This window comes from Myotis daubentonii, chromosome 17 (genome assembly GCF_963259705.1).
Source record: "Myotis daubentonii chromosome 17, mMyoDau2.1, whole genome shotgun sequence".
NCBI classification, from domain to species: Eukaryota; Metazoa; Chordata; class Mammalia; order Chiroptera; family Vespertilionidae; genus Myotis; species Myotis daubentonii.
In genome coordinates, this window is record NC_081856.1 from 16200348 (window position 1) to 16222516 (window position 22169).

At 41.6% G+C, this 22169-nt stretch overlaps 1 protein-coding gene across 14 annotated transcripts in view; it reads left to right on the forward strand.

Annotated features, from left to right (window-relative positions):
* The window catches only part of EYA1 (EYA transcriptional coactivator and phosphatase 1), a 302957-nt gene that overhangs the window by 243499 nt on the left and 37289 nt on the right, over nucleotides 1–22169 (forward strand). For all 14 annotated transcript variants that reach the window (XM_059672901.1, XM_059672898.1, XM_059672900.1 and 11 more), the window contains one exon: nucleotides 14679–14768. In XM_059672901.1, coding sequence (XP_059528884.1) covers nucleotides 14679–14768 — 90 coding nt within the window. The remainder of the gene's footprint in view (nucleotides 1–14678; nucleotides 14769–22169) is intronic.

Below are 22169 nucleotides of genomic sequence, written 5' to 3' on the forward strand. Positions count from 1 at the left end.
TTAATTTGCATATTTCGCTGATTAGCCAATGAAAAGGGTATCGGTCGTACGCCAATTACCATGTTTCTCTTTTATTAGATAGGATGATGTTATTCGAGGACCCGCCATATATAACTGATACATATGTTCCTGCCCCCTTTTTGAAGAAAGTCTGGTCTCTCTCATGCATACATGCAAACGGGAATGCAGTGAGTGAACACAGGCCATCACAGCCCCCCAGCTTCCTGTGCGGCTGCACTGGCCAGCCTTGGGGCTCCCTTGCTCTGGGGCCTCTGAAGAGGCACCAAGCATCTCAGAGTCTCACTTGTTCTGTCTTAATCTTCCCATCTGGAAGGGGGAGATGATCACAGGGCTGCTGGGAGCACAGTGGGGAGCCCCGAGAAAATACTCCTAGGCATTCCAGAAGGAAGAGCTGTGACTGCTTACTTTGGGGATCAGAGGAGGCAGTGGCAATAGTGACTGTTGTGTTTTCCAGGGAGCAGGAGAGGGAGAGGTTGGAGCAGAGCACAGGCCCCGTAGGGAAATGAGAGCCCAAAAGGCTGCATATGTTTAAAGGATATTTAGAGAATCGGACTCACAGAAGATGGGCAGCAGAAAACGTGCTGACATGGTAATAAAAACACTGTGTCTGTGTTCAGCGTTTACAGTTTACACTGCTATCTTCCATTAATTATCCAATTAGTCCTTTTCTTTTTCTTGTTCTTTTTTTCCAGTGAGGAAACTGTGGCTCAGAAAAATGAAATAGTTGGCCCAAGGAAGCACATCTGTTAACTGACCACACAGGGAATATGATCTAGACTTCCGATTGGCCCGTGGCCCTCAGGGAGCACCCAGTGCCAGGGCTTTGTGCCGCAGTCGTGGGGATGCCGTGAGCAATAGTAACGCAGTGGAGTGACATGCTAGACGTGCACATGTGGGAAGATTAATCTGATAGCAAAGGAGATTATTGCAGTGCCCCTGGTAGGAAATAATAAAGACCTAAGGCAAGGGCTGTAACCTGAGGGGGGAGAGAGAGATAGGAGAATGGTTACAAATGAAATCTAGATGGCTCTGTGATTGGATTTAGCCTTCTCGTTGGCACTGTGTGGGCCCCTATGTGTGGAGGCCAACTTGGCCAGGTCTACTCCGGCTTTCTTCTTCTTCCTCCCTCTTTGTACCCCTTCTTGGCAGTGGTCCCCTGTTTGGGCTTCAGTGGGTTTTTGCCACAATGAAAACTAATCTTTGGAATGGTTAGGTTCTTTCTCTTGTTCTCTACTTGGCTATTATTTTCCTGATGTTGAAAGAGGGAGTCTCTTTAAGTAAAGAGAAAATTAAAGCAGGCGAGTGTCACATATCTAATCAGTAAAAAAAAGACCTGGTTAGCTCCACCACAAGTTTGGATTGTGTGTGTGCGTGTGTGTGTGTGTGTGTTTAAAATCATTCAGCCAGTAGTTGAACTGTGACTTACATTTCATGTGAATACAGACTCTCACAGTAATCCAGATTATTTCTTAATTGTCATCAGAACTACGCCCAACTCCTAAAACTTGGCATTTCATGCCAGCTGTCCCATGAGAGATCCTGATAAAGTTACAAACAGTTAATATCTTGTTGGTGGTATTAACAGCTTTAGACAGGTGGAAGGTTAGCCGTGGACCCTTGGGGTCTCATAGGTTGTATGCATCACTTACATAGCACTTCTAGTGATCTTTTTTAAAAGAAATATTGTTTTAGCATATATTTTCTTCTCTCAGATGAGGGAGCTACTTTTCAATCTTACCGTTAATCCTTTCCTTGTGAGCCCCGGCGCTGGGCTTTGAAAATCAGCCACTCCTGTACGCTGTGCCCCTTTTTGTTTTTCAGCTTCTTTTCCCCAAAACAAAAGATCTTGAATGGGGAGTAATCATTTTCAATGACATTCAGGCCCCATTTGTGGCTGTAATGCTAGCATTCTAAACAAGAAATTGATTACAGGGTCCAAAATGGGTACTTTTTTCTTTCGTTTGATTGATTCTGCCCAAAGATTTCTTGTTGAGTTGAGCACACTTTACAAGATCTCCACAGCGACTAACAAACCCTCATGAGCCGACTCACATTGTCAGTGTCGCTCACTCCGCAATGGGCCTTCTCACCCCTGAGTCACTGCTGGTCAGAGGAGGCTTAGCTGCCCACATAGGCCAGTGTGGGAACATTTAGAAACCTTCTCTTTCATTCCATACATTCACAATGTAAGTACCTGCATTACTAGTCACATTTTCTGAAATATTGAACCATCTTCCAGTTACTCTTTCTAGCCTGAGGTGAGTTCTTTACATAGCAATTTTTAAACATGATAGATCTACTTTTTGATCCAAAGTAGAAGAGCAATTGCTAGGCATTTGTATAGAGTGGACCTCATAGATGTAAGAGGATGCAAACTCACTAGAGATGCAGGAGACAGTTATCAGACATGTGAAATATACTTACAAATTGAAAATAGTAATAGATACATTTAAAAGCAAAATTAATTTTGGGGGGCCCCAGCACTGTAGGTACTTTGTAGAACCCAACTGCTAGTTGAGAATGCTGTAGCTATCTAAAACTAGAACAGTGACTTGAGCATTAAACTATTTCTTAAAGGTCTCAACTGAAATAATTTAAATTGGACAAATTTATGTGGCCTTGTGTGTTTGGTTTAATTGTTCAATATTTTTTTGCTTTTTAGTTTAGAAAAATAAGATGGTAAAAGAAAGAGAAAATGGGGGCAAAATGTTCCAGGGTGTGTGGATAGGAACCAGAGCGTCATTAAAAATAGAAACAATTGTTTTCTTTTAATGCTTTACGGGTTCATCTAAACAATAAAGAGATATCGCTTCCTTATTAGCATTGGTGCTATTTTTAGTTGTTCTTTCAGTAAAACTGAAATGACTTAGGGTCCTTTTTGGACTACACACAATCTAATGTGATATTTGGCATTTGTGGCATAGTTAAGTCAAAGCTAAAAATCTCAGGGTGTATCATTTAAAGGTTACATAAAAGGGGGAAATATTTTTATGGTTAGATGAATTGTTAGCTTTAAGATTTTTAGAGAAAGGAGAAGGCATTTTATTTTTATACTCAGAAGAATATTCTGGATCCTATTCTAAAAACCCAAGAAAAGATAAACAGGTTTTCCTTAAACTTTCAATCTAGTTTGAGGCTCAAAGGACCATGGACACTCTGGACCCGAAGTAGAATTTTTGAGAAATTAAATGAAAACAGGCTCTGAAAATTATTTTTGAATCAGCCTCAATTCTGGGAGTGGCATTTAAAATAGATGAAATTGCCATTTGAAGGTCGGAAGTGAGAAGTGGGACTGAGTTTTTGCAGTGCTTACTTAAAAGATAGTTAAGCTCAAGATCATGTACAAATACAGGAATCAGCAATGCAGATGTAACTATAATATTTCTCGACATAAAATCTGACCAGCATGAACTTCATCCTGATCACTGCCCCTCCTCACCAGGGACCTGGAGGCATTCATCATGGTGTCCCATTGGGTGAGATCCCATGCTAATACCGTGTGGTCTCCATGTTTTGCCCAAATTGAAGACTCCATCAAAAGAATTTGTCAAAATACAAGCAGTAGATGGTACCCAATAGCTTAGCCTTATGGTCTATAGTAATTTAGATGAAGTAATGATCACTGAAACCATCCATGAGGTAATTCAGAAAACTGTACTGACAATTTTGAAGTTACACATACAAAGCCTTTGGTGTTATATGGGCCACAGTACCCACAGCACATCTGGCTACCCACCCCTCTCCTGCCGAGTCACCCTTTGTTTCCTGGCCTGAGACTAACAAGTTTTTCAGAAAAGTCAGTCTTTTATAATTTACTAGAGGCCCGGTGCATGAATTCATGCATGGGTGGGGTCTGGCCAGCCCATTGGGTCAATGGGGCCAGCTGGGGGGGAGGGAGGGGACACGGGAGGTTGGGCTGCCAGCCCTGCCCCCAATCAGGGTAGGGGGGCTGATTGGGGGAGGGGCCAGTTGGGGGGAGGGGCCCTGGGTGATAGGTGGGCTGGCCCCACCTCCTGGTCGAACTCCTGGTTGAGGGGACAATTTGCATATTACCCTTTTATTATATGGGATTGAACACATACATAGTAGTGTCACAGGTGCCTCGCCATAATTCTTCCCTTCAGGGAGTTTATAAATGAACAAAGGAGGCTGCTGGTAGGGAATGAATGAATCTTCCACAGCAGTCCTTCATGGGGCAAAACTATTCTGAACTAAATGCCACTTTAAATCCACAAAGAGTGAAACCACAGACTCTGATGCCTAAAGGAATTCAGGCAGCCAGTCTCCCTGTATTATTCATGACAAGTATTCTAGTAGCTGCAATCACTGAACTAGTAAGAAGTGGCCCATAATAGGATGTCAGTTGGTCACACTAGCACTGTGCATCAAGGAAAACCAAGACCCACAGAGCTGTACAACCAAAACAGAAATGCCGGCGGCCCTAAGCGAGGTGCCTCTCCCCGGGGTGCTGCTCTTACGTGACGCCGGGAGTTCTCCTTTGCCCATGACACTGCTGTTCCAAAATGTATGCCATGTGGGTCCTGTTGTAAATATGGGCATTCCTCCGATTTTCTAGTATAAGGACATCCCATAGGATAAACATCAGTGGCGTTCACACAGGGAAAGCAGTGTTGGACGTATGTTCTTGTGTGTATTCTACGCCTTGCCTAAGTCTGAGTAAGATTGCCAAGCGGGTCCCGAGACCTTCTTTTTGATAAACGGTGACATCCTGGGGAGCTTTGCTTGGCTCTTATGATGTTAACGTTTAGAAACTTTTTGGCATTTTAGATTTGGTGTGTTTCACATTTTCAAAAGAAATATTTTTTATCCATAATTACACCCACCAAAGACAACCAGTCTTGTCTTGGCAAATATTTTCATATAGTTTTATATAGTTTTTAAATTTCAACTATAGAAACTTCTTAAACACAAGTAGATGGGAGAGTGTAACGAAGCCCAGTGTAGCCTCTCCCAGCGTTAGCAGTTACGAAGTCCAAGGTCCTCGTTTTGTGTCTGTACTCTTACCACAGCTCTGCCCTCCCCGGGATTATTTTTCAAAGCAAATCCCAGATATTATTTGTATATATTTAATTATGTTTTTTAGACTCCATTGAAAGAGTTTTTTAGAATAGAAATAGGTGATACCCAGTACTTTAGCAATTTAGAAAAATTAATAGTTATTTCCTAATATCATTAAATGTTTAATCAACAATTACATTTCTCCAATTGTTTTTTCATTTTTATTTTAAATTATGATACAATGTGTATAATTCTTAGCAATTTTTAAGTGTACGGCTCAGGAACATTAAGTACATTCACATTGTTGTTCAGTCCCCAGAACTCTTTTCATTGTGCAGAACTGAAGGTCTGTAGCCAGGAAACAATTCCTCAGGCTCTTCTCCCACAACACCTGGCAACAACCTGCTCTACTTTCTGTCTTAATGATTTTCCTGGCTTTAAGTGCCTCATCTAAGTAAAATCAGACAGTGTTGGTCTCTATGTTAGTGGAATATTTCACTTAGCATAATTTCCTCAAGTTTCCTTCATGTTGTAGAATTCTGTTGTCAGAATTTCCTTCCTCTTCATGGCTGACTAATACTCCACTGTATGGGTGTACCACATTTGCTTATTCCTCTGTCAGTGGACACTCGGGTTGCCTATACCATTTTGAAGAAGGCTCCTATGGACATGGATATACAGATATCTCTTTGAGACCCTCCTTTCAATTATTTGGGGTATATGCCCACAAGTAGACTTGTGCCTAATTTATTAAAGTAATTTATTAAAGAATGGTTAGACTCTTTTCCATAGCACCGTTTACAGTGTGCAAGGGTTCCCGTTTCTCCACGGCCTCATCAACACCGTGCTTTCTGTCTGTCTGTTTTTTATAGTCGTCCTAATGGGTGTCAGGTGGAATCTCATTGTGATTTTGATTTGCATTTCCCTCATGGTTAGTGATATTGAGCATCTTTTCATGTGCTTGTTGACCATTTATGTATCATCTTTGGGGAAATATCCATTCAAGTCCTTTGCCCGTTTTTTTTGTTTGTTTGTTTTGGTTTATTTATTTATTTATTTATTTATTTATTTATTTTTAATTAAATCTGTATTGTTCAGATTATTACATTTGTTCCTCTTTTTTTCCCCCCATAACTCCTCTCCTCACAGTTCCCGCCCCACCCTCTGCCCTCACTCCCCACCCACTGTCCTCATCCATAGGTGCACGATTTTTGTCCAGTCTCTTCCCGCATCTCCCACACCCCTTCCCCCCCCAAGAATAGTCAGTCCATCCCCTTATGTCCCTGATTCTATTATGATCACCAGATTATTTGTTCACTTGATTCTTAGATTCACTTGTTGATAGATGCGTGTTTGTTGTTCATAATTTGTATCTTTACCTTTTTCTTCTTCTTCCTCTTCTTAAAGGATACCTTTCAGCATTTCATATAATACTGGTTTGGTGGTGATGAACTCCTTTAGCTTTTCCTTATCTGTGAAGCTCTTTATCTGACCTTCAGTTCTGAATGATAGCTTTGCTGGATAAAGTAATCTTGGTTGTAGGTTCTTGGTATTCATCACTTTGAATATTTCTTGCCATTCCCTTCTGGCCTGCAAAGTTTCTGTTGAGAAGTCAGCTGACAGTCATATGGGTATTCCCTTGTAAGTAACTGAGTTTCTTTCTCTTGCTGCTTTTAAGATTCTCTCTTTGTCTTTTGCTCTTGGCATTTTAATTATGATGTGTCTTGGTGTGGTCCTCTTTGGATTCCTTTTGTTTGGGGTTCTCTGTGCTTCCTGGACCTGTAAGTCTATTTCTTTCACCAGGTGGGGGAAGTTTTCTGTCATTATTTCTTCAAATAGGTTTTCAATATCTTGCCCTCTCTCATCTTCTGGCACCCCTATAATTCTGATGTTGGTACGCTTGAAGCTGTCCCAGAGGCTCCTTACACTATCTTCGTATTTTCGGATTCTTTTTTCATTTTGCTTTTCCGGTTGGGTGTTTTTTGCTTCTTTGCATTTCAAATCTTTGCCTTGATTCTTGCGCTCCTCTGGTCTGCTGTTGGGAGTCTGTATAGTATTCATTATTTCAGTCCGTGTATGCTTAATTTCTAGTTGGTTCTTTATCATAACATCGAGGGTCTCATTAGATTTCTTGAGGATCTCACTACATTTATCGGCGGCTTCTAGACCGTTCTTAAGAGACCTTAAAAGTGTGGTTCGGAACTCAATATCCTCCATTGACAGTTTTGTCCTGTTTCTTTGTCTCCCCATTTTTTATGCTTTCTTGGTGCACCCCCTAGTGGTCTTTGTGCGCAGTCTTGTTGTAGTTAAGCCTTGATTGTTGTCGGCAATACCGGGGGTGATTTGACCTCCAGGCTAACTGGCTATGAGAGTCCGCTGTGTCTGCAGTGGGAGAGCTTTTGTGCTGGATCTCTAGGGCGGTGCTAATCTAGCGTTTGCCTGAGGCTATCCGGCAAATGGCTCTGCGCAGGGCTTGGGCGGGGCGGGTCCCCGGGGATCTACAGGGTGGGCCGGAGCAAGCAGTTATGGCTGCTCTCAGTTCCGTCCCTAGGGGCTCTGCCTCACAGAGTCCCAGCAACCGCTGCAAACCTCAGAGAGAAAGCTGCCTTCGAGTTCCGACTGAAGCCAGACAGTCCCGCTTCTCCCGTTTGAGTCTGGGTCCCTAGAGACTCGCCCGGATCTGGAGCTCAGAGTCTGAAACTCCCTCCCGATTGAAAACAACAACCGCGCCCTCCGCCTCCAGCTCGCTCCGTGTGCACTCCGCACCTTAGTATTTCACTTCAGCACTGCGCCTCCTCTGAGTCTGGGTATGATATTCTCTTTCCTCCTAGTTGTAGAATTTCCACTCAGCCAGCCTTCCTGTGGTTCTGGATGATGTCCGTTCCGTCTTTTAGTTGTTTTTTGAAGTGGTTGTTCGAGGCAGCAATCTCCGGCGTTAACCTATCCTTTGCCCATTTTTAAAGTAGTTTTTTATTGTTACTGTTGAGTTGTCGTTCTTTATTCTTCCTGGATATTAACCTCTTACCTGATATCTGAGCTGTAAATATTTTTTCCTACTCCATAGGTTGCTAATTGGGTCCATTGATGCACAGAAGTTTCTAGGTGCAGTGTGATTTATCTAAGCAAAGCCGGTGGCATGACCATTATAAGAATGTGCATTTGGGGTGTTTTTCTGACCTGTGTGCATGCAAGAACTCTTTCCCTCAGGTCCTGAGCACAATTATTTTGGAAGAAACTTTTTCAATATCTGTGTTGAGTACCAAAAGTGCCCCTGCTAACAATGCCTGTGTCAGCACTAGTGTTATAGCTCGTTCCGTGTGCAGATGAGCGGGATGGCTTCGTCGTAGACTCCCTGCACAGTGTCACTCCTTGTCATCCTCAGGCAATTACTAGATGTCGAAGCAAATGGGACCACCTGCAGGAGCAACAGTGTCTTCACCAGGTGGCTGAGTCTTGGTAAAATCACATTTCTGAATCGCTATGGATTGTGGTTACTAAGAATATTTTTAAAATGACTCTTAACATTTATCAAATACCTCAGCTCATCTATGAAACAAAACAGGGCAATAAGAGGCCATATCCTAGTTCATATGTATTTATAGACACCCTTTTCTTTTCTCCACCTCAAATCAGATTATAGATTTTCAACATGTGACAGCAACACTGATGGACATAAATCTCTCTAAAGACTGAATTTCAGGTTAGCATTGCTGCGCACTGACTTTGTCTAGTATTCCTTTTTTCTTTTTTAAACCTTTCACAACATGAAGATCTAGTATAATAGCAGTGATCAGGCTGGGGGAAAAAGAACAGGAAAGGAATAACAATAGGTCCCACGTAATGCTGGTCATGTCAGGTGGGATGATGATAACTTTAGTCTCTGTGGGCAGTTCTGTGTTCTAGGAACAAGAGAAGAAGACCTGGAGGCCAGGGGTAATTAAAGGTCACTTGACAGGGGATGAAAGCAAAACGATTGTTTTAGGCCTGAGTCTCCCCTGGGCAGATTCCATTGTTATTTAAGTTTTCTACCTACTGTTGCTTTCTGTTCAATAGAAATAATTCTCTTTGGTTTAACCCACAACAGCTATGGTAGCCTAGCATTGTGACTAGTTCCTTTCCTTCATTTTCATGACTTTAAGAAGACATTTGCAATTCCTTACAGTATTAAAATAATTTAGGAGCAGGGTTAAATTTCATTCCTCTGTGTGTTGTGTTGTGGTGTGTGTGTGTTGTGTTGGATGATATTTGTTTTGTTTTGGTTAAAGAAAGTCTCCATTACAAAGAGCTATAGTAAATTTGCACTGATTTGCACTGTTTCTTTATTAAATAAGAAGAATGGTAAAGCAATTGATTGTTTTTTCCCTTTCCAAGCCTCTCCACTGCACTATCCAAGTTTTACTAGGGAACTAAATTGCAGAGCACATAAGAATACATTTTGCAAAATGTAATGCATGCCACTTATTGCATTTAAAAATAAATTGGCTGCTGATCTTATGCTAATATTACCCACTTCATTAAGTAGATAAGGAGGTTTTGTAAGCAGCTATTCTAAAAGTGGGCTGCTCTTTAACCAGGTACAAATGAATCAGGCGTCACTAGTGAACATATTTAATACTATATTATGTAGCTGAAATGATTTTAGGGTTCAAATGTCTGTTTGTGTATCCTAATCTAGGTATCTAGGAATTTATTTTTCCCAACACTGAACAATAGCAACTAGCAAAAGATCAAATTTTATATTTTTTTCTTCTTCATTAGAATTATTTGAAATACCGGGTGTCCCAAAAAATATATACATACATACTTTAACAGCTGATAGCTCAATTTTGAAAAGGAAATGTATTTTGATAAACACTGCCTTTATAATTATTCAAAGTGTGTGTACACATTTTGGAGGGATACCCTATATTCTCTATTTACTGCTCTTCATTTGTTTGTTCTTCTACCAAACTGGGAAAGCCCTTGTGCCTGGCATTGTGTTAGGTCCTAAGGATGTAGAGAGAAGGATGTAGGGATAAGTCTCTGCCCTCCTTAGACAAGTACACATACAGCTGTGGTACCCAGCACTGATGAGCCGGTGGGAGGACAGGGAGGAGGCTGAGCTGAGGGAGGGTCTGAGGGAGGAGCGCTGTGGGCACAGGGATGCAGGAGGTGAGTACACCGGCTCAGCTGGGTCAGAGCCCTCGGTGTATTAATGTGGGGAACCAGGGGAGATGCTTGCCCCAGTTTTCTTTAAGGTCTTCGGTGGGAACTGCCATCAGAGCCACCTCGCTTTCCCATTAGGCCTCTGCCTAGTCATCTTCTGAAGAAAAGATGTTATGATTAAACTATAACTAGGTCACGTGTTGGGGAGGTAAACAAGAGCCAGACGTCTGTGGGCCCCCGTACTTGCTGACGTGTTTGGATGTTTCCTAAAAGAGATGGGAGAATGGGACAGACACGGTGACACCTGGGCTGAGAGCCCCTGAGGGAGCCAGTTGAAGATATCTCCCAAACAGACGCATGGCTGGGAAATGAACGGGGCGGTGACTACAAGGAGGGCGTGCATTCCAGGTCCAAGGGGCAGGGTATTGAGACTGACTTGATGTGGGGGAAAGAGAGGCTGTTTAGAAGATGCCAAGGTTTGGGGCTGGTAGGGTGCTGTTCTCCTAAAGAAGGAACACAGTGGGTTCCAGGGGAAATGATGGCTCCAATTTCTAGCACATTGAGTGCCAGGTGCTCTGCAGGACATCCAAGTAGAAACCACCAACAGGTCATCGGTGTGTGAGCCTGCACTTGAGACCTGGTTTAATAGAGGGGAGGGGGGCAGTGGTTGAGGCATGAAGGGGGTGGGGTCCTCAGGGCCTGTGAGTAGAGTGAGGAATGGGACCAGGATCCTTTAAGAACAGGTGATGGACAGTCGATTACAGGAAGATGTTCAGAAAAGATCGATGATGTGACAGGCACCAGGGAAGGAGAAATGTCAAGATAGGGCAGCACTGGCCACTGCCACAGAGGGGTCAAGTTCAGAAAAGAATGGAAAGATTTGGCAGAAAAGTTTACTTAAAAAGAGATGTTTGTTTGATGTGGAAGCAAAGTTCTATAATTTTTCAAAAGTGATCTAACAAAACATGGTGTTTTAAAAGCAACCATTTCATAACTGCAGCCCTGGAATTCATTCTTGCAAAAAGCACAAGAAAAGTAAGACTAAGCCAGAGATGTGGTGATTGGACCATCTCAGTTTTGGTCTTAAAAAAAGTGTTTTTCTTCTTCTTCTAAATATGCCCAAATAAGCCATCAAGCCATGACTAACTTATTAACTGTTCAGTGTGGGCTTTTGTCGCATTTGGTTTGTGTCAGACATATTTGAAAACTTAGGAAAGTATTAGAAGATTATGATAACAGGAAAATAAAAGCGAACCTCGATGTGAGAAGAGCTCTGATGCCAGAACGTGTAAGCAAATCTGCGGACACGGTTATCTGCCTGTTCTTCTGCTCATTTGCTCTTAGGGAAAACACGGAGCGTGAGACGGCTCTGCGCCCTGCCAGCTCTGTCACCACAAGCAAATCACACCCCGCCAGGTTTCCCATCTCTCCAATCAGAAGTGGGTGTCCCCCCGACCCCGCTCAGCTTCCCAAACTATAGATTGTGACACGCCAGTGGGCTATGAAATGGGGAATATCAGAGTACCCCCCATGCAGTGAGCAAAGGCTCCTTTTGCCAAACTTACATTATTTCAGCTGTGTGGTGTGTATGTGTGTGTGTGTGTGTGTGTGTGGTGTGTATGTGTGTGTGTGTGTGTGTGTGTGTGTGTGAGAGAGAGAGAGAGAGAGAGAGAGAGAGAGAGAGAGAGAGAGAGACACACACATGGGGGGGCGAGTGGGCGGTATTTCTAGAACATGGTGTAAAATATATTTTTTTTTATTGTGGATCGTGGTTTGAAAAATATTTGATAAACACTGCTCCCTCAACTAGAGCCCCTTCCTATTCTAAAATTCTCTCATTCCACTTAAATCTGAAAGCTGTTCTCTTGGTGTAGTAGACGGTTCACAACACGGTGGAGTGGCAGGGATAGACGCTGTGAAGGCATGAGAGCTCATAACAAAAGAGAAAAACATTTAGAGATAAATAAGGCCAACATCTGTGTCGTATTTGACCATGAGACTGAACAAGCCTTTAAAATTTATTAGTATTCCGACTGGCAAGCCATTACTCTAATTTATGAAGAAACGTTAAATATGCTATATATTAGCAAACAACGCAGTAGTTCTTTTGATGGCGGCATAAATAAGCAACCATATCAAGGAGGAATAATACTCCTTCAAAAGTAACAATACCATGGCACATAAATTCCGGAATTGGCAGTGAAACTCTTCTGCGCGCCACATAAAAAGATTCATGGGCCTGGTTATGCGACAACTCAGCGCACTTTTATTGGCCTGAACAAGAGGGAGTAAACACCTCCGTCAGGTGTTTTGCTTTAGAAACAGCTGTTTGAACTGCCCCCACTGGTAATTCTGCTCCGGGGTATGTTTGAGTATGTGCCTTTCCAGCATGCTTGCTGATACTGCGAATGGAAGCAAGGGAGCCATTCCCCATAAAAGCAGCGTGCAGCGCGAGTTTGCCTTTACTTATGTCAACTGTTCTTAGTTCTTCTCAACCAATGCAATTTCATAGGTGTTCGGTGGTGGTACACAGGGACAGTTGGAGAGGGCTAAGGAGTGTGAGTCCTCGCACAGCGGAGTTGAGGGAAGGGTTTGCGGTCCCTCCCACACATCTCTTGCACTCTCAGTGGCCTTGGTGTGTCTTTCCTCTCTGCCCTCTTATAAACCCCGGGGTGTTTGCGAACCCCCGTGCCAACCTAAGCCCCGACCTTTGGCGATTCTGTGTTCTCTGCCTTCTTTCCAGTCAGTCAGCAGGCAGAGGAGGCCTAGCGCAGGAGAGGAATTGAGACCAGAGGTGCCAAGCCCTCCTCTGGGATTTCTGTTTAGACTCTGAGTGGAGCTGGCAAGGAGTGGGCGGGGCTAGTGCTGTGGGTGGGCGGGGTTGGCAGGGTTGACTCCGCCTCCCTTGCCACAGTTGATTGGCCCCTGGCAGGCATTCAAGGAGTCTCTGCCCCTTTGGCCCCATCACAGGCCCGCTCTCCCCAGGTGTACAAGCAGGTATGATTGTGCCAAATTAAGAGACGAGAATTTTTTTTTATTATAAGAAAAAAATTATTCCATTTATTCTCTGAGAACAATGTGTTTACATCTAGCCATCTGACTTATTAGATGAGCAAACTGAGGCTCCAGGAGAGGGAAGGTGAGCTCAGGGCCAGGGGCTCCTCCCTGTCACTTCCTGCGACTTCCCAAAGCCCATGAGTGGCACTTGGGGTAAATCCTCGGGATGATAGGCTGTGGATACATGGACAGTAGAGTGTAAGCCAGGCACGTCTTGAGCTTTGGAAGGAAGACAATAGAGAAAACATCCAAGGTTTACGTCGGACAGTATTAGAAAACAAGAATCTTATTTTCTCTGGGTGTTGTGTCCCTGACTGTAACATAAGACTCAAGGACTCGTGGTAGACAGAGTGCACCAGCCAGATGTGTGGCCTATGTGAAGGCATGGTTTCTCTAGTTCCAATTTCCCTGATCAGTGATGGTGAGGTAGATTCCGTCTTTCTCCGAAAAGTTTGCTGTAATAATAAAACAGTATATCAGAAATTATTGTTCTTTGGGAAAATGTGACAGTGCCGGGCCTGTGAAAGTTGGTATTGTTATTAGAATGTCAATAATAACTTTCAAACACGCACGTTACATCCTTGAATATTTTCTCGACAGAAATTATTTTTCCTTCTTCATGATTATGCAGGATATTCATCATGACCCATCTTGCTTCCTCGGCATGTTACATTAGGAATACAGCAACACCATAAAATCTGCAAATATCTCCATAGTCCCCCAAGTTGGCCTCAGTGCCAGTAAATGTCATCAGGGTATGGGTTGTGTGAGGCATTGAGTAGAAGTCACTGGATCTCTCTGTGTATTGTACTGGATGTTTGATGACTGGATAGTGTCACATGAATGTTAAATATGTTCCCGGAGCTGGCATGGTGCCAGGTGGTCAGAGTGGCCATCACTTCCTACTTTTAAGTATACTCAAAATTGGCAGGCAGTCTGAATCAATAAAAAATTATAGTTATCCTCTGCAGTAAAATTAGTATTTACTGCCCTTCAGAAGTGAATGTATATTGTACCTATTTTCTAATATTTGTGGTAATGCTTTTAGACATGTTTAATGGATTGTGGTGTAACGTAAGCAATGTCTTCTTGATTCACTGACTTTCTTGCTCCTGAAACCTAAGTGCGAAGCTGAATTTCCTCTGCTTTATAGTATGTCTAAGTAACCCTAGATTTTATATATTTTTTAATATTTTAAGCAGCAAGTTATTTCTTCCTTATGCAAAGTACCAACAGAATTAGGGGAACTTTTTAAATAAAATACATCACTGAAGTTTGCATATAGAAGAAATCATGCACACCAAAGGCAACTGGAGCCCAAGCCGCCCCGCGATCACTTTGGGCCTTTCCCTACACGCACTCCCTCTTAATGTGACAATATAGTTCATGCCACCTGAAGAATACATTTTCTTGACCTGTAAAATTTCCTCTTTTAGGATCCACCTACTTCAGTTTCCCTTGGACTGCGAATGGAAGAAATGATTTTCAACTTGGCAGACACACATCTATTTTTTAATGACTTAGAAGTAAGTTCAGTGATTTTATATAAACTTCATGTTGTATGCCTGAAAATGGATGATTGGTCTTACAATAAGGGGATATTATTTTTGAATATATAATTGGGATAATGAGGCAAAGTAATTGCCAAGTATATAGTAATGCATTTTGCCTTCATGGTATTTGTTATGCCTTACTTGGACTGTTGTGTTTCAAAATTAGATTGCCATATAACCATTGATAAGGATGAAAATTTGAGGTCAAAGATCTTAAATATTAAGTTGTGTTGATTAGCAGAAACTACAGATTTCTCGGTTACGTCATCACCGTTGAGATGAATTGCCTTTAGAACCCAACAGAACTTGTGATACTTGCATATGCGGTTCATGTCAGGCTGTCACTGTCTTGCGTTGGGTGCTTTCCTTTTTCACTGGCCCTGTCGTTTGCATGACATTTCAGTTGGGCCTCTGCTGTTGGGGCACCAGGATTTCTCATGTGAAACTGCTGATGATTTTATTTGTCCATCATCATTTGGGGGGAAACGTGTCAGATGGCTCATTGACGGCGTTATGGGCAGTGACAAACGTGATGGTCTTGATGAGCAGCATTCTTAAGAATAAAGAATATTGTTTTTCATATCTCCATTCTCAGACAACGTGACTATAACTACATTGCACTCCCTTCTTAATGGAGACAGTTGTTTATTTAAATCCTGCTGTTAAGCGAGCTTGTGGTAGAGCTGCTAACAGCCATTCGTCATCAAGTTGTTGTTTTGCTAGATTTTATAAATGTGTGTTATTTCAGACAGGAGAAGAATCTGAAAGATTCAAGTAGAACTTTTACTGATCGAAGTTAATTGGCAGCAATTGGCCTTTAAATATTTCCTGATGTTTCCCTTTTCAAAATCAAGCAAAATGCACCTTATTTAATAGATGAGCCAAAATCATTTGAAAAATGCCGGTGTGTGACAGAACCAAAATGCGGTTTGTTCAACATCTGCCCTGTATTTTGATTTCTTTTCATCTGCAGTGAAACTGCTCACAGAAGAATTGGCAACTTCCAGCACAAAGAGATTATTTAAATGCGCTTCATTTTCTTCCATTCCTTACTGAAATATTTCTTTTTATGCTTAGGGTAAAAGACAAAAGGTTCTTGCCTTTGAAAGTGTCCGCTTTCCTTAAGGAAATGGCATGTAAGGCATTAGTACTTTCTAAGGTGGAAATGTTTGAGTGACAAGTTTAGAATTGCCTTTAGAAAAGCTTGATAGTCATACTTATTTTCAAAAGCTGTTTCTGATTTATGGTTGTGATTCACTTCATCAAAGAACAGCACACAAAAATCTTATATTTTACTGGTATGTTCAAATTCCTTTCCAAAGTTTTCATTTGTTTCTAAATGATATAGACTAGACTGATATTTTGTGCTGGAAACAACCTTGTTCCTCTTATTGATGTTAATAGGTGTTAATAGCACCCATCAAGAAGAAATTAGCAGTAATTTGCTATTGTTTTTGAACTCTACCTTCTTTAAAAAATGCCATCACTTGTCTATACCGTGCCAAAACTATGTGGTGAAAAGTGAGAAGTTGGGCAAACTTGGTATAATATAAACTTCCAAACTTAGTTTTGATTTAATATAGCTCGATTATTGTTTATTGACATTATTCATACTAACCTGCATATAAAGAGTGTCTAAAATAAATGTATATATTAAAAGTTCTGCGTTAGGAATGGAAAGAATATAGTTTTTCCATAAACCCAATTTAAAAAAAATAACTAGGGGGTCTACACAGTTATTCAAATATCAGATTCTATTCTTGGCATGAGGACTGGTTTTTTTTTTATGAGAAGTAAAGGAGAAAAGAGAAGGAAGATATGATTCAACCAAATATGAAAACAATAATGGAAAAATTATTTAAGCTTGTAACTTTACAGAAGTTGACTTTAAGTCATTTTACTTGAGAAAACTATAAAGGTATCAGCGAGAGTATAAAAGATACATTTAGCCTCTGTCTTTTTAAAAAAATATATATTTTATTGATTTCTTACATAGAGGAAGGGAGAGGGATAGGGAGTTAGAAACATCGATGAGAGAAAAACATCGATCAGCTGCCTCCTGCACACCCCATACTGGGGATGTGCCCGCAACCAAGGTACATGCCCTTGACCGGAATTGAACCTGGGACCCTTCAGTCCGCAGGCCAACGCTCTATCCACTGAGCCAAACCGGTTAGGGCTAGCCTCTGTCTTTGGAAATTGTTTTCTTGCTCTAAACTTGAGTAATATTCTACAAAAATAAATTGGTTCTTATACTTATTTCAATCTTTCATCGTATGGTTTTGCAAGTCAACACAACTGGAATTGGTCATTGCAAATATTAGTTTCTTGCGAAATAAAAAGTAAAATTATTTTCTGGCAAAAATAAGTGCATTGGCATAATCCTCCTAAGAAAACCAAAATTATCTCATCAGGCAGAAACGATGTGGTAATGCTTGATTTCACACTCCAGTTAGCAATGCTATGGTAGAGGAGAGGAATATTTAAATTACACATTTTTAGCTTTTTAAGATCGAGAGTACAAGTAACTTCAAGGAGGTTAACTATCTGTTAGCTTCAAGTGTGATGTCTGAATTTATTGTTGACATTTGGCCTCATTTTCTTTTACCATCTTAACGTTTCTCCAGTTAGTCCCTCTGTGTAGTTTGGTTTGTTCACAGCTTTGGCTTATGAGAGGTTCTGAACAACAAAATACACGATGTGAGGGCCTTCCAGTACCCGACCTTGTATTATCAAGGAAAGGCCATGCACTTAAAATGGTTATTAGGATAGTCTTTAGAAAATTTGGGATATGATTTTAAAAACATCTTAATTGTACTTTATGAAATAAAGTCAGTTGTTTTCATTGTAAAAGTCATTGGTCATCTTGTCAGTGACAGTTATTCATAAAAGCAATCACACTTTAATTTTGTTGCCACTCCAGGGAAAAGATACGAAGGGGAAATTTTGGACTTGGGGTACTAATAAATATGTTTGACAAGGTAAGGAACATGAGTGACAGGGGGACATAATTATCAAAGGAAATAGTAGTTCCCCATCATAGAAGGGCGTAGACTTGGTGTACTTCTGGCTTTCCTGTTTCTAAGTCTGACTAGCATATCGTCTTACCAAAAGGTCTCTGTGTGCAACACGATGATGCTTAGATGGAAATCATTTTTTATGAATGACAGTCTGGAACTGGAGGGTTTTTTCAGCTTCGTTAGTAACGTATGACTCTTTCTGACTGAATGGAGAAAGAGTTCTTTCTGTTGGATTTTTATGGGAAGGCAATCTGCAGAGTGAGGACAGGCCTTCTGTATACAATAACGTTTCAGTTTAGCTTGCGTCGGTCAGTTCTCCTGCTAGGTTTTTCCACAATTAAAGGAAAATATTTCATCAAGATGGATATAAGTCTAAATAAAAATAAGGCGTAAGCTGATGTTGAGTTTTCTCTTTCTGCCTGATGGTAAGTGACCCCATTTCATAGGCGTTGGGGTTGCCACTCCCTCAGGTTGGGAAGTAGCAGGTGCCCTCCTTTTGTCCTCGCTGAGACAGGGACCTGTGAGGGTGTCGTGAGCACAGTCCCCAGTCCATGTGAAGCCGTGTGGGAACTCCCTCCTGCACTCTCCTCGCGCGTTGGTGTTGTGGGTTCTGGGTTGTGGGTTGTGCATTGGTTGGTTAGAGGATTCTTTGGTGTCCAGATTAGAAGGTGAAGACTCACACCCTTTCTCGGGCCTTCGATGTGTAGACTCCTGTCCCAGGCCCCATTTTTGAGCACCTGCTCTTGTAGCCTCTTGTGTTTATCTTTTCTGTTAAGAAAAGGTCTGGGACAGAAGGTTCCGGTCTCTCTGAGCCTGGGTTTGATGAGTCAAAGGCCAAAAAAAGGCTCAGTGGACAGTCTCAAAGTTATGCCACACCTGAAAGGAGAGCGCCATAAGGATTGCTTTTAACAAAGCAGAGCAATTAGTTTCCCCTTGGTTTAATTCAGTCTTCAAATTTGCAGTAATATCTGATTACTGTAAAATGTATGTTATCATCTCAATTGTTTTCATAGGTCTTGTTTGTAAGTCAATTTTCAGCTGGGAAAAGAATCTCTCTTTACTGTCAGCCTTGCCCATGCTCCGTAGTTTCCATTGCAGGGGAAGCGTTCGGGAGATAGTGACCAAATGCTCCTGCTTCCAAAAGTGTCAGTGCTTAAAACTAATTCAGAAGCTGATGTTTTGACTTGAAAAACATACTTCACCTAGAAAGCGCATTAGCCTCTAGACATGAACAGGAAGAACCTCTGGTGCCCAGACTCCGGCCTGTGTGGGCGCTGGGGCTCGGATCCCGCTACCAGGGAAAGGGTTCCGTGCTTGCAAAGAAGGCACTTGAGGAGGAGCCTGCTCTGTGCTCTCCTTCCCTCTGCACACAGCACCACTTACATGGAAGCGTGGGGCAGATCAGTGATTCCATACCAAACACACACACACACACACACACACACACACACACACACACACACAGGTATAGCCCTCAGCATGCTCAGCTCTGTCCACAGGCTTTGTATACATATTTACTTTCTCCTGATCCATTTAGCAAACATAAAGAATCACACATTTGTTTTAATCCTCGTACCATCCTCCATAGCACCCAGAATCCTGCCTTATACCATGAAATGTGTGTTTGTTAGGTTGAGTTCTTGTCTGTTATCTGAGAATACAATAGCGATTGCTCTTTCCTTCCCCACTGAAGGCAAGAGTTGACTTTGTCTCCCTACGTTTTAGGGTAGGTTGCTTGGCCTTGTCCATGTTTTTAGTTAACATAAATACTATCAACATCCTCAGTTCAGGGGCAAAATGAGTTTTTTAAGCAACCCATGTGTTTTAAACTCAATGAATGTGTATTGAATTAACTATATTGTAACTGATAGCCAAAAAGAAACAACTCCCATATTTCATCCATTGTTATTACTACTGGGTAATTTTAGGCATTCTTCTTATTTCTTCATCATTTTCCACAAGAGTCTGTCATCTTTATCTGAAGTAAAAAATAGAAATATGAAAATGTATCCAAAGACTTTCTTAATTCTGATGTTCATCAGAAAGTTAAGTCAAAGTATATAGCTTTTTAACGTAATAAAAGATATTTACCTAATGCCAACAGCCAACATTGTTCTTGACAATAAAATAACAGAGGCAGATTATCATAGAAATGGAAACAAAATAAGGAAGCTCTCTGCTGGCTCCATTACTTAGCTTTGTCCTAGGAGTTTGGGACAGTGCATTAAGGAATAAACTACAATGAATAAAATGAGATTTAAAATATTATTTTTTGGAGATTTGACATATACAGGAAACTAAAAATATTTAGTTTCTAAACTAAAAAGGAGTCTATTACAATAGCCTTAGAATATATAATAGGCTTCAGAAAAGTTAAAGATTATATAATTAAATTTAAAAATTAAGAGTCTTCTTTTGTTATAGCCATACATGTAAACTTTTAATTAAATTATAATTTTAAATAGCAGTAACTACAAAATAAAAACAAAATTAAAAAAGATGAGTAGCAACTCATATAAGTAGCAGACATGAGAAAGGATATGAACAAATCAGAAGGGAAAAGCATTCAAATTGTCAGCATAAAGAAATGAAAAGTGTTGGATTTCACTTCTAGTAATTGAAATGTCAAAGAGTAAGTATAGTCCGCCTCTTGGACATCACATTGGAAAGATTTAAAATCAGTCATATGGTCTACAATGCAGTCAGATGAACACTGTGTACACCGCTGATAAGGATATGGATTGACACAAGATTTCAGAAAAGCAGTTTGATAATATGTATTCAGTACCTTAATGTCTGATCCTTTTACTGAGTAATTCCACTTTTAGCTTATGTTCTAGAAAAGAGAGTTGTAGACAGATAATTTATACAAGAGTAATAAGCATTCACTGAACACTTGTCCTAAGTGCTCTACATACATCATTCCACTTAATCCCCTGATATTTCTATGATAAAAGCACCATTATTATCTCCATTTTATGGAGGAGCCAAGTGAAGCTTAGGGTGGTTAAAACAAGAACTTGCCTAAGGTCACATGGCTACCCAGTGGCAGATTCTAACTCAGTTCAAAACTTTCTTGAAGTCCACTCAGGCCCACACTGTATCTTCCAAAAGGTGATTTTTTTATTATTATTATTAGTTAAGGTATTACAAATGCCAAAAGGTGATTTTTAACATTAAAATATAGAAATAGTTTAAAGATCCACAAATAAATTAATAATGAAACATATTAAGTACATCTTTATTGAAAAAAGTTTAAGACAATTTATTAAATATACGGAAAATATTCACAGTTCAAGTTCAAAAATAGACTGTACACTTCAGCATACCCTTAGTGTTGAAATTTATGGCAGATTCTCTGAAAATACATACTGTATGATTCCAACTATATGGCGTTCTGGAAAAGGTAAAGCTATGGACACAGTAAAAAGGTCAGTGGTTGCCAGGGGTGATGGGGAGGGAGGGATGCATAGGATGAGTCGCACAGAGGACTTTTAGGGAAGGGGAACTACTCTGTGTGATGCTGTGGTGCCCAGAGAGTGTAGGGCAGCAAGGGTGAACCCTCGTGTAGACCACGGACTTTGGGTGACGATGATGTGTCAGTGCAGGTTCATTCACAATAGCAAATGTCCCCACTCTGGTGTGAGATGGTGAAAATAGGGCAGGCGATGCATATGTGTGTGGGGGGGGGGGGGCGGGCAGGGAGGGGGGCAGAGGATGAAGGGTAGGAGACAATAAAGGCTTTGCTGCCCAAATCACCCTGTAGCCTTCCAACAGAAATCCCAGCAGAAAACACAACTAAGTCAGCCGGGTTCAGTCACAAGTGCAGAGGGTCCCAGGCATACCCGGGGCCTCTCGCTCTTTCCTCACTCTCGCCTCCGCCCCTCCCAGTTTCTCGAGGGGAGGCTCACTGTGGACAGTTCAGAGCTCCCGTATCTGGCTCCCATCTCTCCTCGATATTGTCCTTTCCTGGAAGATGAGGGTGTTGGCTTCAAGTCAGAAAGACACGTGTTTCTTAGGTTGTGCTGAGCTTTCTCTCCTTGTGCCATCCTGGCCTCGTGTTTTGAAGGAGGGCTCGTGGACCTTGCTGGTGCGTGTGTGCTGAGGAGCAGAGCCCCCGCCCTGAGTGCAGCCAGGCGGCCGGCTCAGGCAGCAGGAAGGCAGCAGGCTTCAGGGAAGCAATTCTCAGGTCAGGCAAAAACACCAGCTTTGCCCTAGCTGGTTTGGCTCAGGGGATAGAGCAGCGGCCCCAGTACTGAAGGGTCCTGTGGGTTCGATGCCAGTCAAGGGCACATGCCTGGGTTGCAGGCTGGATCCCCAGCCCTGGTTAGGGTGCCTGCAACCAATCGATGTG